Below are 22,546 nucleotides of genomic sequence, written 5' to 3'. Positions count from 1 at the left end.
AGACGAAAATCCGCGATCCATTATGGAGTAGAAAATCATGATTATTTTCAGGGGTCAATGTCAGGGGTCAAAGTAAAGAGTCACCGCTTGGGTACCCAAGCGAAGTACTATACAGTATCAAAAGCTGAAAAATCGACTTCAGAAGAGAGAATTTGATTTGCGATTCACAATTGACAAATACGCTATGATCCAAATGACATCGCTCATCCGTTTCCAAAACTGTCCCTTTCTGCCAAAATTAAAAGGAACTCTGCAATCACCGACAATGACACGCCGTCCGAGGCAAGTATTGGGAAAGCCCAGGATATCTCCACTGTTTGCCACTCATATATATATACGCGCATGTATGACATTTGCTCAATCAATCAACTGTGTACACTTGAGGTCAGAACTCGAAAGAAATCCCCCCCCAACACACACCCAAGTCGAGGCCATGAACGTCCTGATTGGTGAGTAGTGACGTCAATGGAACGATGCCGTCTCTCGTCTGGGCACAGACGAAACCGAATCAAAGTGTTTTGAGGAATTTTAATATGAAGTCATTCGGAATTTTTAAAGAGGCATACTATTGTTGTACTTTTTTTTATATTTGTTTATTTATTTTACTCGAGTTTGACGTGCATTAGTGTCACGTGATCGAGCAATTGGCAGCTACTCTGGCCTGGGCGGGTGGGAGTGAGGCAGCAGGCAGGGAAGAGCCAGAGATCAAGTCTAGCGCTGCCCCTCTTTAGGATTTGGCGTTGTTCATGTGAACATTCTTGTTGCTGTTTCCCCGCAGTTTTCTCTTTCTTGCACATGGCAAGAGTTGCGGGCGCCGCGCCTTTGCCGGAGGTTTGCGCCGACATGTGCGCACTTGTTGAAGGGGAGCAATTCCAAACGCTCGTCCGGAGGAGTCGCAGTTTAACCGACAAGATCCTACTCGCCATTCCCGAGGTGCACAAATTGAGCATCCATGCCGAGGTGAGGGAATGTTCATCTTCTTCTCACTGGCTTTTTGTTTATTATCGGGTTTGGGGTTGGGCGGGGGGGCGAACAGGTTGTGGATCTAATTGGATTATAGCACGCGCTGCGGATGCAGACTGACCAGGCATGACTAATCGAGTTCTATCGAATCGTCGCATTGATTGAGTTCAAAAACTCATCCTGGCGCCTGGGGTGTAGTCCAAATCAAAGCTAAAGTAGTAAAAGGAAATGTTTAAATATTAACCTGTCAGGTTCATTGACAAGTAAAAAGCATTCTTGTGCGTGTGCATGTGACAGAATTGTCATCTGTGTGTGTGTGGTTTGATTATTATGGAGCCTGTTGGGAACTAAATTATAATACACCGAAGTGATCTCGGAATAAAATTTTGAAAAAGCCCATCAATTGTTATTAATAGCATATCTGTCCGTGCCGTAACATGTCTGTTTTTTTTTATTTCCTCTCCACAGACTCTGAAACTGAATTCTTCGGAAAACGCCAAGCTCAGCACAATGGCATCCAACATCAACTTCCCACCTGCTCCTGTGTTCAAAATCGCTTCGGAAAAAGTTCCATTGGTGAGCGATCCGCCATTTATTGCAATGATATCAGTCATTGATTCGGGATTATCTCTACCAATTGATTCAGAATTTGGTCGATAGTGTGAAATGAATTTAACCCATGGGCAACTTTTTTTGCTCACGGGAAATGTTGGTGGGCCTTCCTAACGCCACGACATTTTATCGTGACGTGTACTTGAGTGTCAAGTGTTTTTCTTGCCTCATTGGTCCGAGCGAGGCAACTGTTTTCCACGATGAATTAACCACAAGTCCTGCTGGTTGTTTCCTATCAGGAGAGCAGTCTGATCCACATGATGGAGGGTCTGCAGTTGCACCAGGCCTTGCTGAGCACCATCTCACCTCTGCTGGAAAACACACAGAGAGCGACTGACCTCAAGAATACTGTCCGAGATCTCACTGTTCAAATTAGCAAGGTAAATCCAACAATGCCTGTACAATTCTTTTGTTACTTTGTGACATTTTTTTATTTATTTATACTTACTGCGATGAATCCTGATCTTGGTGCAGATGCTCCGAGTTCTCCAGACCGACTATGACCTGCAGACAAACCCGAGCCCCGTGACCTTACGCCTCCACGGTGACTTTGAGGTGCAGGTGGCAGCCCACCTGACGCTAGCGCAGCTCCAGTCCCTGGGGCAGGATATACATCGCTCGCTCCGGGGTCTGCGCAAAAGCCACGAGGAGGAAACGGACGACGACCTGCGGATGGCACTGAAATAACACTGTTCCAAAAATGATTCTTATTTTAATATACCAAAAGTATTTATTGCTCCGCTAAGGGCTTTATTTTTTTATTTGCCTATTTATTTGTATGTATTTATTTATATCTGATTGAACAGCTGAGATGACTTGTTGCATGCTGCCTTGTGTCCAGACTAACCGCCACCTATTGCCTGTGTCGCACCGTTACGCCATCATTTTACACCAAAGACTAATCTATAAAAATATAATAAATACACACTCGAGTCGTTCAAGGGAATCTTCTGACATGTAACGAGGCATCGTGAAATACTAAGTTCAATCAAATGTTATTTATGGAATATTTTTTGTATGACTGTTCATGCTAATAGTATTTATAATCTGTCCTGCAATAAACAATGTTCTTAAATTCTGCTTCTCAAACCATCAATCATCATAAAGGATGTCCAAAAATATAGAAACAATTTTAAAAAATGACGGCAAACGTAATTGATACGTTTATCACAGTTGCAGCGATCAATTTTCACTATTGTGAAAGAAAAAGATGGCGAATGCCGCCGTGTATATCAAGATTTTGTTCTTGTGAAATCACCTTTTGGCAAAAATTTTCACCTAGTTCATTCAGACAGCGATGAAGTCGTGGCGGCGAGAGGGAAGGACTCACGTTGGTGAGTTAAGACTCTTTGGGCCCTCGAGAGGAAGTGTTGTAAGCGCTTGGATGGTTGCCACTGACCGCAAGCGTCATTCGGGATGAGGAAAAGGTTCCCTCAGAGTCATGTGATGACGTCTCTAAACATGTGACCCCGCACCTGACGCTGCAATGATGCAAACATTAGAAAATGAACAATATAAGGAAAGACAAGCCTTTTATAATTATTTTTTTAATGTCGCAATGACGTATCAAAAAGTAGCAGACATTTATAAACACACAAACCAGGAACTGGTTACACATAAAGTGTAAATTCCCATTGTTGTGCGAGACTGCTGAAAAACTGAGCAATTCCTCAGTTGGTATTCAAAAGTTTAGATTTTTCTTAACGTTCATGGCGGAGTTTCACCCATGAACTGGATATCCTCAAGTTTTAGCGAATGACGTTACAAGGCAGCGATGGCTTTGGCTGCTACTCTCCTCCCGAGAGGCAGACTCAAGTCAGTAACAGCCAGGACCACTTTGGGTTTGGCCAGAGCGGGTAGTTTCACTAGCTCAGAGACCTGGAGGCACAGAAACAAGGGGGCAGAAGGGGGAGGAAGAAAGAAAAGAATGAACCAACGCACGCAACATGTTGTGCAACACTTGAAAGAATTTGAGCAATGTTTTATTTTGGGGAAGATGCCCAGTTACCTTATGAATCAGATTTCCTTACTTTGTACATGTCCGGGCATGTACGAGGCCATTCAAATTGGATGATCATGAAGCTTTACCAGCCCCTTTTGAAAAGAGTCGAGCTTACATTTTACATTGCTGTGCTTCAAATCATCTTTCCCCACTAAAATGAATGAACATCACAATTATACATTCCACCAAATACAACCACACAGACCACCATTTTTTTAAATGATAAAAAATGGCATCCAATCACACTATACTTTATCAAAAAATAACTACGAGCAATTGAGCAGGAGGAAGATGATTAAAGTGCATCACAACTGCTCCTGCTCGTGTGCTTGACTTGGACATCAGGAGCCAACATCATCCATTTGCGTCGAGAAAAAACAAAGACAAAGAACACCTCGGGGTCACAAAATCGAGTTTTGTTATTGGTCTACATGAGCAAACCTGAAGAGACGCCACAAAGAAATTGAGAACATCTGTTCTGCCGAGTCAACGTTTACATATTTCAAGAACAAGCACAACATTCTGGTATTTTCCAGTAAGGTTCGCCTCCCTCCCCACCGCCACCATTCCGGCCTCCCCTCCTGACTCACCATTGTAAACGGCATGAACTGCAGGATGCTTCCGCGACTTCCCTGCTCTAAGCATTCCACACACTCCTCCATGAAACTATGCACAAATTGCGTGTGAGGCCCCGCCATCTTGGATCCCAGGATGGAGGAAATAAGAAGGAACAGGTTAGCTGTGGAAAAAGGGAAATTGATCTCAGCAATTGTCAAGGTTGAAATCACATAATCGTCTTGCAGGTAAAAAGGTCGCACGCGACTTATTGAGCAATCTGCAGAAGGCTTTTCATGATGGGGTCAATGGGGACACCTCACCATGAGTCATTCAGTGAGGATAAGGCGCAACGTTTGAGTCCGGAAATGTTCCTCATTGTAAGGAAATGGGTTCAGCGCCTGACCAAGACAGATTATCTTACCCAGGACGCGGTTGAGCGGCTCTCTCATATTGACAGTGTGGAGCTGGGAGGCGGAGAGGGAGCTGCTCATTGATCGGTCACCTGGGAAGAAAATGACACATTCAGCATCAAGTCAAATTCATACCTTACACTTTTTTTGTGAAGAAAGTGTATTTTTACTTGGCCACAAGGAGCTACGATTATCACGCGACTTTGTGAAAGACCAGCGGGCTTCCTTCCGCCGTGGTCTGATGACTTTCCTGACTTGGCCTTTCAGTTTCTCATTGAGAAAATATCACGACGACAGTTTTTTGGGTAGTTTGTTTTGAAAAAAAGTGGTCTGGCAGCTCCACCAGATCCGAGTTTAATGCCACGCTCGTAAGGCGAACAAACGTCTTAACGGGTTCAAAGAGGCTGAAAGTGACTCAGTACGCTTTCAGTCGTTTCACGGAGGCAATAAAAGATCTGAATGCTTGTATATTGCCGTTCGTCTACACGTGACGCTGCTCTGTTTATGTTTGAATGTCGTTAAATATTTTACAAGCGAGCATCTCCCATTTTGGGCTAGCATGAAGTTATTCGATTCAAAAGCAAAATGACATGATTGTGTGAAATACACCAGGCGCAATCCGTGTTTGGTTAGACTGGGGTGGAAATAAACAACGTGACGGCTGCCCAAGAGCCGTATGCACATAACTAACAGCTATTGATGGACTGACCTGGACTGGAAAGTGCCACAGGCTCATCCTCATTGGAGCTGAGAAGACGCATGAGCTTGGAGGGCTGCGTGTCATCGAGGGGAAAGAGGCCGCTGTAGTCCTGCGATGGCCCGAAATGCACACCATTGACTCACGTCACCCGCCGCTGCCTCCTGCGCCGTGCGTTATACCTCGATGTCTTCTCGCTGTCTTCGACGTTGATGAGCGGAACAGGAACCTTTATGGTTGGATGAGTACGAGCTGAGGGCGCACCATACCGACAACCTGAGGACGCATCGGGAGGGAGGTTCAATTCCAGCGGGCTGAAACGACGGCGTCCGGTGGGTCTTACTTGGCCAACGCTTTGCCGGGGGGGTCCAACAGGCTGTGCCAGTGGGCAGAATCGGTCAGCAAGTTGGGCACGATGGTGCCAAGTAAGGTCAGGGTGATTTGCTGACTGTCCAGACAGAAGATGCTGTAAAGCAACTCCACCACGCGATGAGCCCACTCCTGCCGAGTTTCCTTGAGCAGCTCCTAAAATTAAAATTACATACAGTATTAATATATCATGTGTGTGTATTTAGCACGGTGAAATTTTCTGTTTCTCTCGCCGAACAGCATTATTGGTTCTGTCATTTTCGCTCACCAACCTTGACCAAATTATTAGTGAACCAGAAGACGCCGCCCATGTTGAGCAGACTCTGGAAGAGATGCAGCGCTTGACTGTCCACCCAGCCTTTGCGCAGCACCAGCTGGAACTGCTTGGTGAGGGCGGCCCGGATGGGCTCTTTGGCGGGGAGCAGGTTGCGGTAGGGTATGGGCTCCTGGCCCTCCATGGGGGGCCGCAGCGTCGCCGCCGTTTGCTGGAAGACGTCGGCGCACATGTGCTCCATAATGGAGCTCATGATTATCACACTAAGGGGGGGAGAAATGAACCCATCAGTGCAACGTCACTTAGTGTATTTTGCTCAGTAAACACACATCGCAAATATGTTTAATTTGGGCTGTAGATAATTGACCACGCTTTATACCGTTCGCTGTAAAACTGCAGCGTGTTTTCGCCGTAGAGCGGAGTGACAAGTTGGCGTATCATGGTCTGAGGCTTCTCCCTCTCGTCCCTCCCCAGCATCCTGACGTGGGCCACCAGCCACGCCACCGCACAGATGGCCATACTGCAAACTTTGCCCTTGATGTTGTCAGTGATCTTCTGCACTCAAAAGGAGGATGTCGAAAAGAGGAAGGCGAAAACGATGAATGGAAAGAGAACGCGTGACGAAAACGCATCCGCGTTAGGTCATAGCAAAACTTCAATGGAAGCGGGAAACGGGAGTTACTAATTAGACCACACTCGGTGATGTCACGGCTGACCGCACGATCACTCCTCACTTACCGAGAAGGGGATGCGAGCTGTTCAATAATACAACTCAAATAAGTACGGACAAACCTGCACCGCCTCCACAGACAGGACGCCGTTCTCCCATGCATTTAAAACCTCCAAAATGGCCGCCGGGGTGCTGAGGCAGATTTCGTGCCATTTCACCTGACTGCGAGCAGAGAAATGAACAATTTATGAGGTCACATCAAATACAAGTTCAGAAGAAACGATATATATATACCGTATTTTCCGGTGTTTAAGGCGCACCCCCCCCAATGAATGGTGTATTTTCAAACCTTTTCTATATATAAGGTGCACTGTACTATACGGTACATCTTCTATGAATGAATACACGTTTTCCAAATATAATACGTAAATATATAAAAGTTTTCCAAATATAATGACCACATCATAAGGCGCTACAGTAGATGTTGCGGTTGCGCACTACTTCTTCGACAGGGGGAAATGGGGTCGGTAGCTGCTGACGGGATTTGCGAGACCTGTTGTGCCTCAATATGACGTCACATATAAGGCGCAGGGTCATCTGTTGAAGAAAATCAAGGCTTTTGGGTGCGCCTATACACCGGAAAATACGGTATATATGGGTAAACGTTAGCTTGCAACTCACACAAGCTTCATCTCGGAGGAATTGTTCAGCAGGGTCACCAAACTCTCTACTTTCCCGGGCTCGGGCCGAAAGCAGGGGTGATCCGGGTTCAGAATCTTCCCTTCCTCGGGCATACACGTTTGCAGCCATGTCTCAAAAAAGGGGGTTTCTCCCGAGGGACTGGGGTCAGAAAGGACGACCTGTTGGAGGAAGCGAAACACGTAAAATGCCACGGACGCCATCTTGTGGCTGCGCAATGAAAAAACATTAGCTGGAGACTGGACATCAAGTCAAGCGCGATGGATCCAGCGCTGACCTCGGAGCCGTACGTCTGCACCACGTGGCAAAGCATCAGGAAGGAGATGTCGAAGAGCAAGGCCCGGACGGAAGCGGACTTGGCTGCGGGAGAGCGGCAAAAAGTTTTCAAACTCCAACGCACTAAAAGTCAGCAAGGCTGGAAAGCGTCGGTTGATGCTGTACTTACATCCTTCACCGCTGATGTGCTTGGGAAACTCATTAAGCCTGACAACAACAACAACAATAACAAAAAACAAATATATATATATATGCGGTCGTATATCAGCACCAATACAAATGTGAAATGGAATCGGGAGGCAGTCTTGACACCTAAGGTGTACCGTACCGAATGACATGTCCGAAGCGTGTACAGTACTAACTTAATAAACTTTCGGGCGAACGACTTGAGTTTCCCAGTGGCGGCTGCGGCCGCTAAGAGCAAATCCAAGCTCTTGCCGGACAGCATGTGACCAAGGACACCCAGAAGGCCTTCCGGAGACTTGGAGTGGTCGGCATCCACCGTCTGACGGGCCACAGGGGAAGGTTCGAGTCATGATGAGTCATTCAAAAAAAAAATAATAATAATAATACAACAACAACGGTGACACAATCGTTTTCACTTGAAAAGTGGAACAGGAAATACGATCCGTTCAGTTTGCTAAGAGAGAAAATCAACAGTAGCTTGATACAAATGTAAAAATGTCCACACATACACCCACTTGGCTATTTTTGTTTTATTACTAACAGGGTGTGGGGGAAGGACTCATTTTGTCTGATGTTGAGACACACAAAAGGGGGACACGTGCCACCCCCGTAACAGCAAAGAAAGAAAACTAAACATTTCCCTTTCCAATGTACTATTTTTTTTTACGTCGTGCTTTGTTTCTACCTTGAGAATATTGGTGACGGTGGGCTCAGCTCGAAGGATGAGGCCCGGGTTCGGTTGGATGTTTGCATTTTCCGCGGTTTTCAGTTTTGGGGAGAACTTCCTGTCATCCGTCCGAAATCAAAGGTGCAGCGGGGTGGGGAGGGGGATCGCAGGAATGGAGGAGATGTTGGAGGAAAAACAAGGGACGGGATACGTAGGATACTTTATGAATACATAAAAAAATGAAAGACAGATCACAGTTTGAAACGGTGGAAGGATCGGAGAGGGACAGTTTACCGTTTCGACGTGAGGACCTCCGTGTGGGAGTCGGACAGCAGGCCCAGCTTGTTACACTCCTGCAGCAGCATGCCCAGACAATCACAGCTACGAAGGAAACCATTTATCTCAATCACTGCCATTCCTGAATTTATTCGGGTATTGAAAATATGACGTGGAGCGCCATTCCTGAATTTGTTTGGGTTTTGCTTTATCTTGTTTGCCGATAAAGCGCTGATCAGATCTCTGGCAATGTTTCTTCCCTTCCACAAGGGGGTAACATTTGCATTTTGTACAGCTCATTTCACTCCGGACCCATGTAACGTAGGAACTAACTATTTTCTTCTGATGAACGAAGAGAGTCTAACGTTTCTAACGCTGTATTGAATGCTGATGTAGTCCTAAAACACAATATTATGTGGGTCCTGGAATTTGAGTGAAAATGACAAAAACCCTGGCACTGGAGTGGACGCATTTTTAACACTGCGTCTGGCAGCGAATGAGTTGAGGATGTAGCGCTTCAACACAAGACTTTTATCTCGTCTTGCTTGAGCCTCGCACACTTACTTGCATCTTTGGTCAGCTTTGTCGAGCAGTGGCGTATGTTTGAGGAGGTACTGAAAGGCAACGTTCACATCCTCCGTAAAGTCCTAGAAAATTAAAAGGGGATTTAGACTCAATTTTATCTTACAGCCTCAGTGTCCAAGGAGAGAGAGCGGCTCGTATGCATCCAAACACCTGTCCTTTGTCACTCTGAGGGTACTTCTTCAGCCGGAGCAGAACTTGTGGAATCTTGTGGAAAATGGAGAAATACATCCGTTAGTTTGTCTTTTGGCTGGAGCAAAAGGGGCCTCAATAATATCTGGGCTTTGCTTCACTGAAAAAGGGGCAGTTTTACAAATACAATCATACCTTGAGGAAGGTGAACGCAGTCCATTTTAGCTCTTCTGTGCCCACTGGTGACTCGATGAGGCCAGTGAAACACGCCTTCCAGATTTCCAGCACAAAGAACGGACTGGGGATTCTCTATCGAAGACAGGGGATTTTTTTATGAAGATACTCTTGATTCAAGAAAAATTCAAGCGAACATTTTGTCCAGGAAAAAAATAGAAATAAACACAAATTTTAGAATAAATTAATCTGGAAAAAAGAGCAAAAACTAAATTTATGAGTACTATGGGCTCCCCCCAACTAAGAAATGCCCCCACCTGCATTCTCTTGATCATCATAAGCTGCTCCACCATCGGCTGCGTCTCCCCTGTCAAATTCATGGTCCCTTCCAGCATGATGAAGGTGTGGATTGACGGGAAGGAGGCGTGCAGCAGGGGGTCACACTGCACAGACAGCATCTGTGGAATTCTAATCAAAATAGGGGGGCGTGTCATTGATTGAAGAAAATGACACGTGAAAAGCTTGGCGTTAGCATTTACAAATGGAGGAGGAAGGCGCACCCTTTTACTAGTGACAAGCTTTCCTCTAATTGAGTCCGCAGCGATGAGTTCGATAGAGAGCCGAGACTGTCACTCACTTTTAGAACTGCTTGCTCGACATTACTCCAGGAGCCTTTCGGAGGAAAAAAAGAACATCAAAACCATGACCTGTAGAGTGAAGACTCACACAAAAAAAATACAAAATTATCAAAGGCATGGGTCACCTTGATCCTCCAGTCGGGCGATGTACACCAGGGCTCGGTTCTTGGTGCTGCTCATAAGTTTGTGCAGCCTCTCCCGGCACTCCGTCAGACAGGCCTCGGTACCGGTCAACGGACCCAGTTCACTCAGCTTCTCGCAATAGTAGGCGCAGCCCTGCAGCAGCCACACCACCGCACCGAGCAGCGCCCGACACAGCCCGATGCATTCCTCGGCCTTCCCGTGACAACTGCAATTTAGAAGAAAGTTGGTGAGCGATTTGTACATTTCCATCTAATACAATAGGAAAGGTTTCGGTCGTGCACATGGATGTAGGAATCACTTACATGAGGCGATGGCAGAACATGTCCATGATCTCCAGGAGGGACTTGATACACAGATCGCGAGAGAAATCATCAAACTGCAAGGAGAGACGCGCATTTATTGGCTAACCTACAGTTTAATACAATGTACTACGTGAAACGGTATACAGTTAAAACTCGTTAATTCGCCAACTCATAAGTGAAAGAAATGTAGTATGCTTTTGACTGGTACTCGTAACGAGGAGCTGTATTGCCAGCGGCTGTTCTCGTGTTACCTTGCTAATGGCTAGGAGGACACTTGAATAAGACACCATCTAAACACAGAAATAGGGATTAATCAAACATTGCAAATTGTAAACTTCTTTTAAATGTGTCTGTCACCTGTGAATTTATGGCATATTTCAGATATGATAAGATAAGTGGGTTCGGAGATGGACCGATAAGCGCCTGCTCCATTAACGCCTCTGGAAGATACACAGAGGAAGAAAATACCATAAGACAAAGGACATGAGGAGTATATTGAACAATACTATTTTCATCAGGTGTGATGGAGGGAAGAAAGAAAGTCTAGAATGAAAGAAAGAAGGAAAACAAATATGCCAGGGGGATAATAAAACAAGCTCTGAGGGCAAGTAGGGTAGGAAAGAGTACAAAAAACAACTAATGGCAGACAGAATAGTAGTTATGAAAGGAAGAATTGATGTTACAAAAATTGAAAAAAAATCAACGAAAACAACTATGAATGTATTTTTCAAGACTGTTTTCTTCGAGTGTGTACCTATTTTTGCCTCATGATCCTGGCAATCATGTTGTAGCAATAACTGCACTTACCTGCGAGGTTAAGATATTCCCATGTTGCTCCCTTTGGGAAATTCTTCTTGATATTAACAGCCCACTGGTAGTCACTCCAGCGCTCCTTCCAAGCCTGGAGGATGGCTTGCTTTAAATTGACGACTTTCATTCTGGGGAAGAGGAAAAATAAAAGCCTCGGTGTCAAATACAACTTTGAGACAATGACAACTGGATACAGTACACGGCTAGCTCAGAATGGATGCTAATCCATCGTAAACTGTACATTGTCTGATTTCTTTGAGCCAGGGGGACAATTACCACGGAAAGAAACACCCATTAAAGATACGAGTCGTTTATTTGTTCCTCACCTTTAGTTATATGTGTTTAAAATTCAAAACATGCGCCAGTTTTGAACGCTCTACGTGAATATTTCTTAGCATTCTTGAGGAAGCGACGCCATTTTGCTATTCCTCATGCAAATTGCCGGCACCACAACATTCTCGAAGCGGATTGGCTAAATCCAAACCAACAATAAAACAATTTGACCACTTGAGGTCGCTCTTCACCGTGGAATTTTCACACTTGCAAATTGAAGCAAAATGTAAAATCCGGTTCCAAATTTAGCAAAATGTCACAAATAAGAGGTAGAGGTGTTTGGAAAACGTTGTTATATTTTAATTTTAATTTGTTGCTAAGTTTTCAGGGGTTTTGCCCCTTCCGTTTCCTGCAAACGATGCGTTTTGCAACGTGTTCCAGTTGCTTGGGTCAAGCAAGCAGAGAGCAAAGGTTAAGGTGAGGTCATGCCACTGCAAATCACCCTTCAGTCAATCGTTCAATAATCCCGGACCACAGTGTTGTTCATTCTAAAGCAAGTAATAACCGGAAAAGGGAGAAAACAATTTGAATCAAAGTCTCATAGTGAACTGAAAGTACTGGTAAATCATTTGTAAATATGATTTTTGAAATTGTGTGTTTCTTTGCAATCACCGGATGCATTTTCAATGAATCTTTCTATATGGTACACGATGACCATGATACCAAATGATGTAAAATGCGCCGTATCGACATCCATGAGCATCTGAAAAAGTTCATCTTGAATAAACGTTCATTGTCTCTGTCTGCTGTCGTGTGCGCATCATCGCTGATAAAGGGACATTGTACTCCACTCAGAACAGAGACACCACCGGAATCCCTTGGAGGTTCCATGAAGAAAACAAAGGCGGCCATTCTGCCTGACACTGGAGACGTCCCGCTGGCAGGAGATGACCCCTGTGTCCTGGCATGGTGCAGGCAGGTAGGCCACGGCGGGCCGTTGGTCTCTTCGTAGATGTCTTATCTTATCTTGTTTCCTTCCATTGGGAAATGAATTTGAGAAGGTTGCTGACAGGGGAGCCTGTTAAGCTATCTGTGTCCATTCTCGCGCTTTGTACAGATGCACTTTTGTTAATTAAAGCTTACGTCTCAGCACAAATGAACCAAGCGTTATAGCGTTTGCAGCATGCGGAGAATTGATTAAATGTGATTTATAATGTGTTTACACATGCAGGTTAGTAAAGATGTGTAATTGCATCAATCATCCGGCTGAGTAATATTTTTTGATGTGGAGTTTTAATCAGTTTGGGTTTTGGCTGCAGCATCTCAGGTTGACGTCAGGACTCTGGCTGGACCACTTCAGTTAAATGCGAATTCACCTTGATAAAAGTCCACATTTTATGAAGCCTACAAAGCAACATGTGTAAATGCAGAAACCCAAGAAGTGTCATTGTAAACGGTTCACATTTTCTCGCAACTGTACATTTCCTGAGCGGTGTTTATTTTACTGGTGTTTGGAGGCCGCCGGCAATATAAGATTCACTGCTGCATTTGAAGCCAAGCACACAATAGGTTGCAATCAAAGAAAGAAACCCTTAAAAAATAAACCGTGAGCATCAATCTGTACATTTTGCCCCCGATGAGGATCATCTTTATGAAAGTTTTTTTTTCCTTCATTTGTATTTATTGTCCAGTAGAGCTCTTAAGGGATTTTCTATACATTGCATTCCACCTGACTTTTTTTTTATCCATTTATATTTAGCGAGGAAGCCATCTATCAAGGGGCCTTTGGGCGAGGTAATGATCTATGGTTAGGAAGACGGAAAGAAGAGCAGGCCCCCTCAGGTCTTCCATTCATGTCACTTTGTGAATCAACGTGGATACAAGAGACACCTGCCTGAGCAGGAGCAGGAGGGAGGGAGGGGGGTCCTAGATAATGTTCCTGCAAAGTACGTTCCCTGACTGGAAAATCAGGTCAGTCACGTGCAGATGAGATGACAATGTTGTCTTTAAATGGGTATTGAAGGACTATTTCTGATTACATTTTGTCTACACAAACCTCTCTTCTAAATCTCTAGTAAAGTCTTTCAAGACCCTGCGTATAACTATGTTTGCAAATACAACATGAACCCCCTAAATAACGCCCAATAGGAAAATTGTCCGTGACCATATGAGCAAATAAACAACTAATTGATTATTTTTAGTTGTCATACATTCGCATGCTATTATTAGTGATGGGTTCATGATGCTTGCAATGATAAATTAATTCTATTGCAATGAAGAATGCTTCTTGTTAGACATAATTATGCTTTTAAAAGAGAAATGATACATTTTTGTGTAACTACTGCACACATATCCACCTTGGGGGTCATGATATCATTTATGTATTTATTTATTTAGTTATGTATTTATTTATTTATGTATTTACAGTAAAGTCTCGTTATATCGATATCGGATATATCGATAGCCCCGGTTATATCGATACTATTTCTATGCACGCACGGAGAAAATTACATGCAAACAGGGTCGGATATATCGATAGTCCCGGTTATATCGATATTTATTCGGACTCCCTTGAATATCGATATAACGAGACTTTACTGTATTTATTTATTTGTGTATTTTTTCTTTTTTTCCTTTTATTTTATTTTGCTGGCTCCTTTTTGCTAGGTGTTCTTGTTTTTGCCCCCCCCCCCCTAGTATTAGAAGTACACTGTGGGTATGTCTGTATGTGCAGATCACAGCTGGCTGTTTTCTGGCAATCGCAGAAGGGACGTTCCCGTGAGATTGTGGTTCCAAATTTCTCTGTTGCATAATTAACATTAACATAAAAAAAATTGCCAGAAACTGAGCATTTCTAGTAACATAGGCGATGGTGCAGCAAAGGTCACAGAACAAAAAGAGAGAACGAGATGTAACTACGAGCGTACGGCCCAACCCCTGCGTTTCTAATATTCAGAACATCTGTGAAAAGCCACGGCAGAACAAGAAATAACATTCTGTGTTATCCACACGGATCTCAGTTTGTGGATAGTTGATCTCAACACGCCCTTGATTGTCGGTGTCTAATCCTACTGTGATGCTCAAGCAGCGCCACCGTATCACGCGGCGGCGATTAAAAGTCGGCTCATTTTCAAAGCCGAGTTTTCTTGATCTGGAAATCTTTTGGGCTAATGCTCATAAACGCCATAAATCCAAAAAGAAGCTGCTTTTGCCATCGCTATCCTGAAGGGTTACATAACGCAACTGGCCGTTAGTGTTTCCATCCAGAGTCTATCCAGAGTCAACCATTGATCTGATCGAATCCTCTTGTCCAGTTCATCTTTCGCGGATGGCTTGTCTATCATCGTGATTAATGAATGAACCTTCTTGAATAATTGGGCCTAGACGGTGGAATCATTTGGCTGCGGTGACATGAATCTTGCTCTCTACTTAAGGCACCCTTCATGGTGATGTATTACCTTAGCAACCATTTAACCACTAATTAGTAGTTGGGCTGGGAACTCGCAGTCAACAAAAGAAACAAACAAACAGCAAACCGTGTTTTTTTTTTTTGGCTTTGTTTTATTTGAATGACTTTTGTGAATGAATGAAAATGAAAATGCCACTTAGACAATTTACTGGGCATTGAGGAAGACTTCTACAGAGGTCGACGTTATTTTCCAATCATCCCTTGAAGAGAAATATCACTCTAACATGTGCGAAAGGGAACTTCAACATGGATTCCTCATTTGTCCTCTTAACAGTGAATCGTTCGTGAATTCCGATAAAATAGGGAACGGCGTTTTATCATAAATAATTTGGTGTATCAAAAATATTTAGCCTTACTTTATTTTTACACTGGAGATGATTTAAGGGGCACACATGGGGAACATCTGATCATAAACGTGAAGGTAAGGTTATGTAAAGTGACGGAATTAAATGCAGCAAATAACCTTTTGTGACACTTTGCCTAAAACAGTCAATAAATGTGATCAGTTGTGGAGACACATCAGCATGTAAATCCTTCCCAGAAGGCAATGGTTGCTTGTCCCCCCCCCCCTCAAAATACTCTCTGTATCATACTCCATACCTCGAAATAACATGAGTGTGCACGTGGAAAAATGTCTGCTGTTATTTTGCTGACGGGGTTTCTTTCTATATAGCTTATTTCATCCAGTGTGATTATTTTTTCATGCCTATGTGGCAGCGTATTGCATTTCAAGTGTTTGTAAACCTGTCATCTTTTCTTGAGAACTGTATTGTGCTATTTTTTTATTGCTTCTCATGGGCGCTTCGGTCCAATAGATTTCTTGCGTTCGCCAATTGATCAAATGTGATACTGTGACATTGAAAAGTCAACAATTGGAGCTATTTACCGAATAATTTCAGACCATATACTGTACCTGTCTCTCTACATTTTGAAAAATATGCATAGATTCATGGGGGAAAATGGCTGTTTATTTGTTTTACTTTTAGCTGTTCAAAATCAAACTGAAAAAAACACAAAAAAAAAGTCTGATTTTATTTTGTTCAGTGTATTATACACTGGTACACATTAAGGTGCTTATTTGGGGTTAAAGGTTACCATACCCACAATCCCCGGCGACTTTCATTGCATTAGAATTTTTTTAAAATAGTTCTACAGTGCATGTAATGAAAGTTGCCTTCTCACAACTGGGAATGTTGCGATCTTTTTTTAAGGCTCATATCATCTCGGTGCAGCAGTGCGCAAACCTTGACTGTTCTCTCTATGACATTATGCAAATGATAAGGATATTGCGAAAAAAGAGGGAAAGGGGGGTGGGTTGACGAGGCGTAATCTACTTTTGACAACAGCTGCTTTTAGAAACCGAGACACCACACAAACTATAGCATAACGAGGTGAAAAACGTATTTACATTGTAGATTCACCGATGTCAGTTTGTCGTTGCTATCGTGATTTGTTAACACGCTCAAAGTGACCAGGGATAAAGTTTTGTGACGTCGCCATCGACGTCTGAGTCGCCGTTGGTTCCCACGATCTTCTAAGATGCGTCGTCTGAGCCCGCCAAGTTCGACTTCCATCTTGTCCCTTTTTTGTCAATGCTTCATATGGCACTTTGCATCGTTCTGTATTGTCCGACAAAGGAAACAGAAGAGGGTCTCATATTTCGGACTCTCTCCGATAAGACCTTTGCTCCAGCGTCCTGCTAGCGTGCAAGCGTTCAAACTCGTGTCGGCTGCTCCGGTCCGGACTGAGGTTTGCCAATGCCACGTTGCCTCCGCCTCCGCTGTCCCGCACCGCCTCCTCCTCCGCTTCGTCCTCCTCGCGGTTGAGGAAAGCCAGCTCATTTTCGTAGCAGAAGGAGTTGGAAGCGGGAACAAGGAACTTGTTCTCCAGCATGTCCTTGGCACTGCATCGGGGGGTGGACGGCACCTCGTAGGTCTTGTGAAAGTGAGCGTAATCCACCTTGTAAAAGTTGTTCTCCTCAAAGACGACGGGCTCGAATCTGTGACCCCAAAGGATCTCGGAGGCTAAGTAGGAACTCCGCGCCTGCGTGGTCATGGCCGTGGCTTCCACCATTCCCTCCAAGATCACCACGATCTCAAAATCGGAGGTCTCTAGGTCCTGCTTGCCGATCCCAAAGAGGGGGCTCTCCTCGTCGATCTCGTGGAGGATGGTGATGGGGGAAACCAAAAAAATGCGATCCAGGCCCTTGTCGAAGCCCACGTCGATGTCGATTTGGTCCAGGGGGATGTACTCCCCTTCGTGGGTGATCCGAGGCTTGATGAGCTGCGCCCTGACGTGGGCCTCCACGATGTGGCTCTTGCGCAGGTTCCCCACCCGCCACATCAGGCACAGTTTCCCATCCCGCACGGCGACGACGGCGTTGTGGCTGAAGAGCAGCGTTTGGGCTCGCTTCTTGGGCCTGGCCATCTTGGCCATGATGGCGCCGATCAGGAAGCAGTCGATGACGCAGCCCACGATGGACTGGAAGACCACCATGAAGACGGCCACCGGGCACTCCTCGGTGACGCAGCGGTAGCCGTAGCCGATGGTGGACTGCGTCTCGATGGAGAAGAGGAAGGCGGCCACGAATCCGTTGACCTGGAGCACGCAGGGCGTGAAGTTGTCGTCCCCGGCCGGATTGTCCAGATCCCCGTGCAGCAAGGCTATGACCCAGAAGGCCAGGCCGAAGGCCAGCCAGGAAACCACAAAGGCCAGGGTGAAGAGCACCAGCATCCACCGCCAGCGAATGTCCACGCAGGTGGTGAAGATGTCGGCCATGTAGCGCTGCGACTTGTCGTCCATGTTGGCAAACTGCACGTTGCACTGGCCGTTCTTCCGGACGAAGCGGCTGCGGCGCTTGCGGCGCGTGTGGATTTTGCCGTTGCCAAAGCCGTTCATCCCGTGCATGCTGGCGAGACGGAGGCCCTCCTCATCGGACGGCACCATGCTGTAGCGCTCAATCATGCCCCCGCTCATGCCGCTGCCGCCTCCGCATCGCAAAGGCTGGCCATCCGGTCCCGGCGGCTCATGGAGACCCTTCGCTGCTTGATCACTTGGAGACTTGCATCTCAGAAGGCCTTGGACACAAAGCCGGGAGGGATCCTTACGCTTGAATCCGGTCCCTAGGACCAGATGGACGAAATGCATTGAGAATTCAAGATCTTATTATTTGTTTTCAAATCTTTCTACTATCTTTGTGACGGCTTTATTTCCTGTATATGATAGTTGTCCATGTTAGGCGTTTTGTTACAGCTTCAGAAGTTGTTAAAGTATTGTATAAATCAATATGTACTCCCAAAAAACAAAAACAAAACATCCTTAACGATGTGTAGGAATGACCCGGACATCATTTTGGATTTTGAGCCTCGGGTGAAGGGCTCGGAGGGACCGGAGTGCGGTCCCCTCTGGGCACTGGCAGCTTTTATCGCTTGGCCGCAGCCGCTCAGTGTGCGCCCGCCTGATGCGGGCCCTGAAGACTTGTCAATTCACTCATGCACACTCCCAAATCCCACATGAGCGCCCGCCCGACCCTGGGCCAACGTTGCTTGAATCTGGTGCCATATCACCTCATTCGCAAGTGTTTCTCAACAGGGTTGGTGTCGGGGTACTTCTACACCTATTTTTTTTTCTTCCCGAAAACCATTTGGTGAGACGATGACCCTGACGATCGCAACGTGGACGTGGTCACCATCTGAGCAGTCCTCCGCGATCACTCTTCGCAGAGTGGTGTCGGGTGTCCAGCGTGTCGCTTGAATGCAAGTCAAAACCCCGCAGGGGTCCTTTGAGAAGAACTTCTATTGATGCGCCAGACCACCCGCATCGCTCTCAACGCATCGGCAGAGTTGGAGATGTTCAACTCATGACTTGGATTTGAGTCTCATGCAAATGTTTGGCATCCCGCTACAGAATCGTTAGCATCATATTTTGGCACGAATCAATCATATTTTGGCTAGTTTGCAGAACCGACGGCGTTCATTCGTTTTAGGAGGACTGCTCAATAGATCTGGCGTGTGTTTTGGAGTGCCTGTTCCTTGGGGGGGGCGTGCGTCCAGGAAGGGGCCCGAGACCGCTGATTAGAGTGAAGAGAAGGCTTAATTGGATGCTCGCAACAATGGCGACGATCAGGAGGATAATGAAGCGTGGCGGGAGAGGACACTCCATGTGATGGCGAGCACGCGGGGGAAACTGAGCTGAGCCTCCACGACAGCTTGCACTCCCCCCCACCCCTGACCCCCCTTGAAGCCATTGTTGAAGGAGTAGCCCCGAGCTCAGGTGTCATTGGATTTCGCAATTGCGCGACTCTCAGGTGACCTCCAGGTTTTTTTCCCCTATAGAAAGCGATATTGGAGCTTTGACAACAAATGAAGCTGTAACAAAGATATAAGATGGACAAAAGCCAAAGGCTGCCCCCTTGTGGAAGGGAAAAACATTGCCAGAGGTCTGACCAGCGCTTTATCAGCACACAATCAAGAAAAAAACAACACCTGAACAAATTTGGGAATGGCGCTCCACGTCATTCTTTTAAATTCCTGAATAAATTCATACGGTGTTCCACTGGGTTCAATTTTGGGGCCCCTGATATTTTCACTGTATTTGTTGAGGTGGCTTAATTAGATTACTCAGCTCACCCCTGCAACCACTTGTCAGGTTCCTAATACTGTTCCAAAAAATGTTTCTAACTTGTTTTGATATTAAACACTGAAGGCAAGTAAAATTCGGGAATGGCAGTGAATGAGTTAAGATGATTGACTCTAGAACGGGCCAAATGAAATGACCTGTTGCCAGGCTTCAAACCCACTCGGGCCACTAAAAGTAAGCGGCGCAGTCAAAGCAGAAATGATAAGCGGCATGAGCTCATGAAACCGTCATGCTGTGCTGCTTTGCGGTATTCATGTCGGTTTTGTTTATGCGGCGGTGGAAGAATACGCACACACATCTCGGGTCTTAGACAACTTGTTCCATTTAATTGCTTCTAATAGACGAGTACCTAAAATGCTTACTGCCGGGAACCCTGGGTTTCATTTTTTTAGCTTATGTCTTACTTGTAAACTCAATAAATTTAGCTATTTTGCAAGGATGTACGAGGTTCAACAAGGCAGCTCTGAAATCGAGATGAGGCCTCGGATCACTGTTGCGAAATATGAATGAAAATGGCTAAGGTCATTGGTGTCTGCGTTCCAGTTGGCTTCATCTAACTCTTGCATGTAGCGTTTTATAGCTTGTAGGTTAGTCGGGAATTCTTACCTGTGGTTCCACCTGTCTTCTGCCGGGCTGCATCCAGGAGCCAAATATCTCTCTGCACTTGCAGCGTTCGCGTCAGCCGAACTGAGGCATCTCTGAACTGAGCACTTTGGTCTTTATGCTTCAGTCTAATTCACGAGTCAAGCACCACATCATCCTCAGCGTCGGAAGACTGGGGCTCCCTTTACAGGTCTTCATCCTCGCTGGTTCGCAAGACAGAAGGAAAATCCACTCAGTCAGTCTTGGGTGCGAAGGGAAGAAACCAAAAAAACTGCATCCCGATTATAAAAATGGAAAAAAGAAGCAAAGCAAAACAATCCAGCAAAAGCTTGACTTGTTCGAGTCAACTTCTGCGACATGGAAACAATCTTTCATAGTTCCTTCCAAACTGTCAAGGAGTTCCTGACTGCTTATTAAGTGAACACGTCTCTCCATCAATCTTTGCAATCTGATCTTGTTGGAGCTCCGCTCTCTCTCTCTCTTTTCTCTTTCTATCACACTCTCCTTTCGGCTCCCCCTCCCTCGCTCCTTCTCCAAAGTATCACAGAAACTGCCATTTGCAGCCTACCTCTCTCTCCTTCTCGCTATCTGCACCACCCCCCCCCCCCCCCCCCACACACACACACACACTTGACTGCCCCTCTTTTTTTCGCCCATCATCCCTGCCTACATCATGGCGCTACCAGTGGATAGCAACTTGATGGATCATTCAGACAACGGAGGTCCGTGAAACAAAGACTTGGCGCATCAACTCAAGAGCGCCATTTGCTCTGCTTCTCCTCCTGTTATGACGCCTAGACGGAGAAGAGCTTATTCACCTTCTCGCTTTGGGTGAAGCACCTGTCACGTTCAGCACGAGTTGTTATAGTTGCTGAATGCTAATGTGGACACGTGGTGCTTCGGGGTACAGCGAGGGTTGGCAACCTGTGGCTCTGGAGGCGCAAAAAGGTTGAGCGGCGTTGCTCTCCAGGGTGCACTGCAGAAAGACAAAAATATAACCGTGAAGGCGCATTGTGTTTTCGATTGGATTGGATTAGCCTTTATTAGCCTTGGATTAGCCTTTATTAGCCTCAGATTCTCCTTTATTAGTCTTTATTAGTCTGGCAGTGAAGAAAAGGAAAGGAAGAAGTAGAAAAATAAAATACAAAAGCTGTTGTAAAGGCAGCCACTCTGGCAGCGCCATCTTGAAGTCAAAACAACCTGTTGCATCCATTGACGAAAAGAGATTGTCTCACATCATACAGTATATGCATTCCAATATGGACTGACTTTCTTGACCCCGATGACAAAAGTTCCCTCAACGCCCGCATCATGTCTAGCAATTCCCCCGTGCATAGTGCTTAGCAAAGTATGACATCCTTTGCTCTTGAAGGGGCAAGTCATCAGTCAAACGGGGAGAGAGAGAACAGTCAGAAAAGGAGATGGTGGATTGAGTGTGAGGTTACTAAATCCAGCTCTGGTGGCTCAGCCTCAGCTTAATCACTAACGATTCATCAGTGGAGCAAAATATCGGGTTTCTTTTCACCCCCGCCCCATTTTTTTTCTCCCTGCCACTGATTTCACACTTGTGCGGGCCGATTTGCAATAGCCCGCGTGTGATCATCACCCGGCCATTGTGTTTTGGGCCCGAGGACATCAACTAATGGGAGCTCAAAGAGACCCCTGAAAGCACCTCGGCGGCCTGCATCGGCAACCGGCATTGTGCAGCTTTTTTTTCCCCGACGGTTGGGCTTTGCACGCCGTTGCCGTGGCGAACAGTGGATCACAAGGTCCTCTTTATCCCCACTCTGGACGGACCTTGTTATGTAAGTGTGCCACATTCACAGGTGGCAAGCACGCATATACATGTCTGCGTCTCAATGAGAGGGTTTTGCCTCCTACGGAGATGGCTAAGTGGGAATCACTGTCGCTGCCATGGCTACGGGTATCACACATTTGGACTATTTTCAGACCAATTGGGCGAGAGGAGGGGCTGATGGTCACAAAGAAATTCAAATCGGGACTCTGGTTGAATGGAGCTCCCAACTGGACGTTTGCTGCAACGTGCAGTTATTCAGCTAGCTAGCTAGCTAGCTAACTATACCTGCGCCGTGGTAATGAATCGTAAAAGAATTGTATCATG

At 45.7% G+C, this 22,546-nt stretch overlaps 3 protein-coding genes across 3 annotated transcripts; 1 reads left to right on the top strand and 2 right to left on the bottom strand.

Moving 5' to 3' along the window:
• Positions 1 to 582: 582 nt before the first annotated feature.
• Positions 583 to 2,894, top strand: LOC148887747 (uncharacterized). The gene is made up of 4 exons (XM_089015755.1): positions 583 to 960; positions 1,432 to 1,539; positions 1,815 to 1,955; positions 2,050 to 2,894. Exons 1-4 carry the CDS (start codon positions 796 to 798, stop codon positions 2,260 to 2,262), a joined length of 627 nt encoding a protein of 208 aa, XP_088871881.1. The 5' UTR covers positions 583 to 795; the 3' UTR covers positions 2,263 to 2,894.
• On the bottom strand, positions 2,032 to 11,880 carry med24 (mediator complex subunit 24). Its single transcript, XM_089015746.1, has 28 exons — positions 11,768 to 11,880; positions 11,439 to 11,569; positions 10,989 to 11,071; positions 10,883 to 10,921; positions 10,632 to 10,705; positions 10,311 to 10,534; positions 10,108 to 10,219; positions 9,865 to 10,015; positions 9,569 to 9,682; positions 9,395 to 9,448; positions 9,224 to 9,306; positions 8,678 to 8,764; positions 8,402 to 8,501; positions 7,893 to 8,035; positions 7,700 to 7,737; positions 7,532 to 7,614; positions 7,237 to 7,415; positions 6,678 to 6,777; positions 6,265 to 6,440; positions 5,884 to 6,148; positions 5,586 to 5,767; positions 5,425 to 5,518; positions 5,255 to 5,354; positions 4,557 to 4,637; positions 4,168 to 4,316; positions 2,906 to 3,453; positions 2,149 to 2,241; positions 2,032 to 2,079 (listed from the first exon to the last, which is right to left on the bottom strand). Exons 2-26 carry the CDS (start codon positions 11,566 to 11,568, stop codon positions 3,337 to 3,339), a joined length of 2,958 nt encoding a protein of 985 aa, XP_088871872.1. The 5' UTR covers position 11,569; positions 11,768 to 11,880; the 3' UTR covers positions 2,032 to 2,079; positions 2,149 to 2,241; positions 2,906 to 3,336.
• Positions 11,881 to 15,278: 3,398 nt separating this feature from the next.
• On the bottom strand, positions 15,279 to 20,925 carry kcnj12a (potassium inwardly rectifying channel subfamily J member 12a). The gene is made up of 2 exons (XM_089015815.1): positions 20,428 to 20,925; positions 15,279 to 18,305 (listed from the first exon to the last, which is right to left on the bottom strand). Exon 2 carries the CDS (start codon positions 18,157 to 18,159, stop codon positions 16,837 to 16,839), a length of 1,323 nt encoding a protein of 440 aa, XP_088871941.1. The 5' UTR covers positions 18,160 to 18,305; positions 20,428 to 20,925; the 3' UTR covers positions 15,279 to 16,836.
• Positions 20,926 to 22,546: the final 1,621 nt, after the last annotated feature.

The sequence above is a fragment of the Hippocampus bargibanti genome, linkage group LG15 (assembly GCF_051943395.1).
Source record: "Hippocampus bargibanti isolate YZ-2025 linkage group LG15, ASM5194339v1, whole genome shotgun sequence".
NCBI classification, from domain to species: Eukaryota; Metazoa; Chordata; class Actinopteri; order Syngnathiformes; family Syngnathidae; genus Hippocampus; species Hippocampus bargibanti.
This window is presented reverse-complemented; position numbering and strand designations above follow the sequence as displayed.

Bases quoted from the DNA above. Each gene is read 5' to 3' on its own strand.
- kcnj12a (XM_089015815.1), bottom strand. From the start codon at position 18,159: ATGAGCGGGGGCATGATTGAGCGCTACAGCATGGTGCCGTCCGATGAG.
- med24 (XM_089015746.1), bottom strand. From the start codon at position 11,568: ATGAAAGTCGTCAATTTAAAGCAAGCCATCCTCCAGGCTTGGAAGGAG. The intron at 10,016-10,107 runs GTGCGCCTTCCT...TATTTTGATTAG, and splicing joins AGCTTGTCACTAGTAAAAGG to AATTCCACAGATGCTGTCTG. The intron at 9,449-9,568 runs GTATGATTGTAT...ATTTTCCACAAG, and splicing joins CTGCGTTCACCTTCCTCAAG to ATTCCACAAGTTCTGCTCCG.
- LOC148887747 (XM_089015755.1), top strand. From the start codon at position 796: ATGGCAAGAGTTGCGGGCGCCGCGCCTTTGCCGGAGGTTTGCGCCGAC. The intron at 961-1,431 runs GTGAGGGAATGT...TCCTCTCCACAG, and splicing joins AATTGAGCATCCATGCCGAG to ACTCTGAAACTGAATTCTTC. The intron at 1,956-2,049 runs GTAAATCCAACA...ATCTTGGTGCAG, and splicing joins TCACTGTTCAAATTAGCAAG to ATGCTCCGAGTTCTCCAGAC.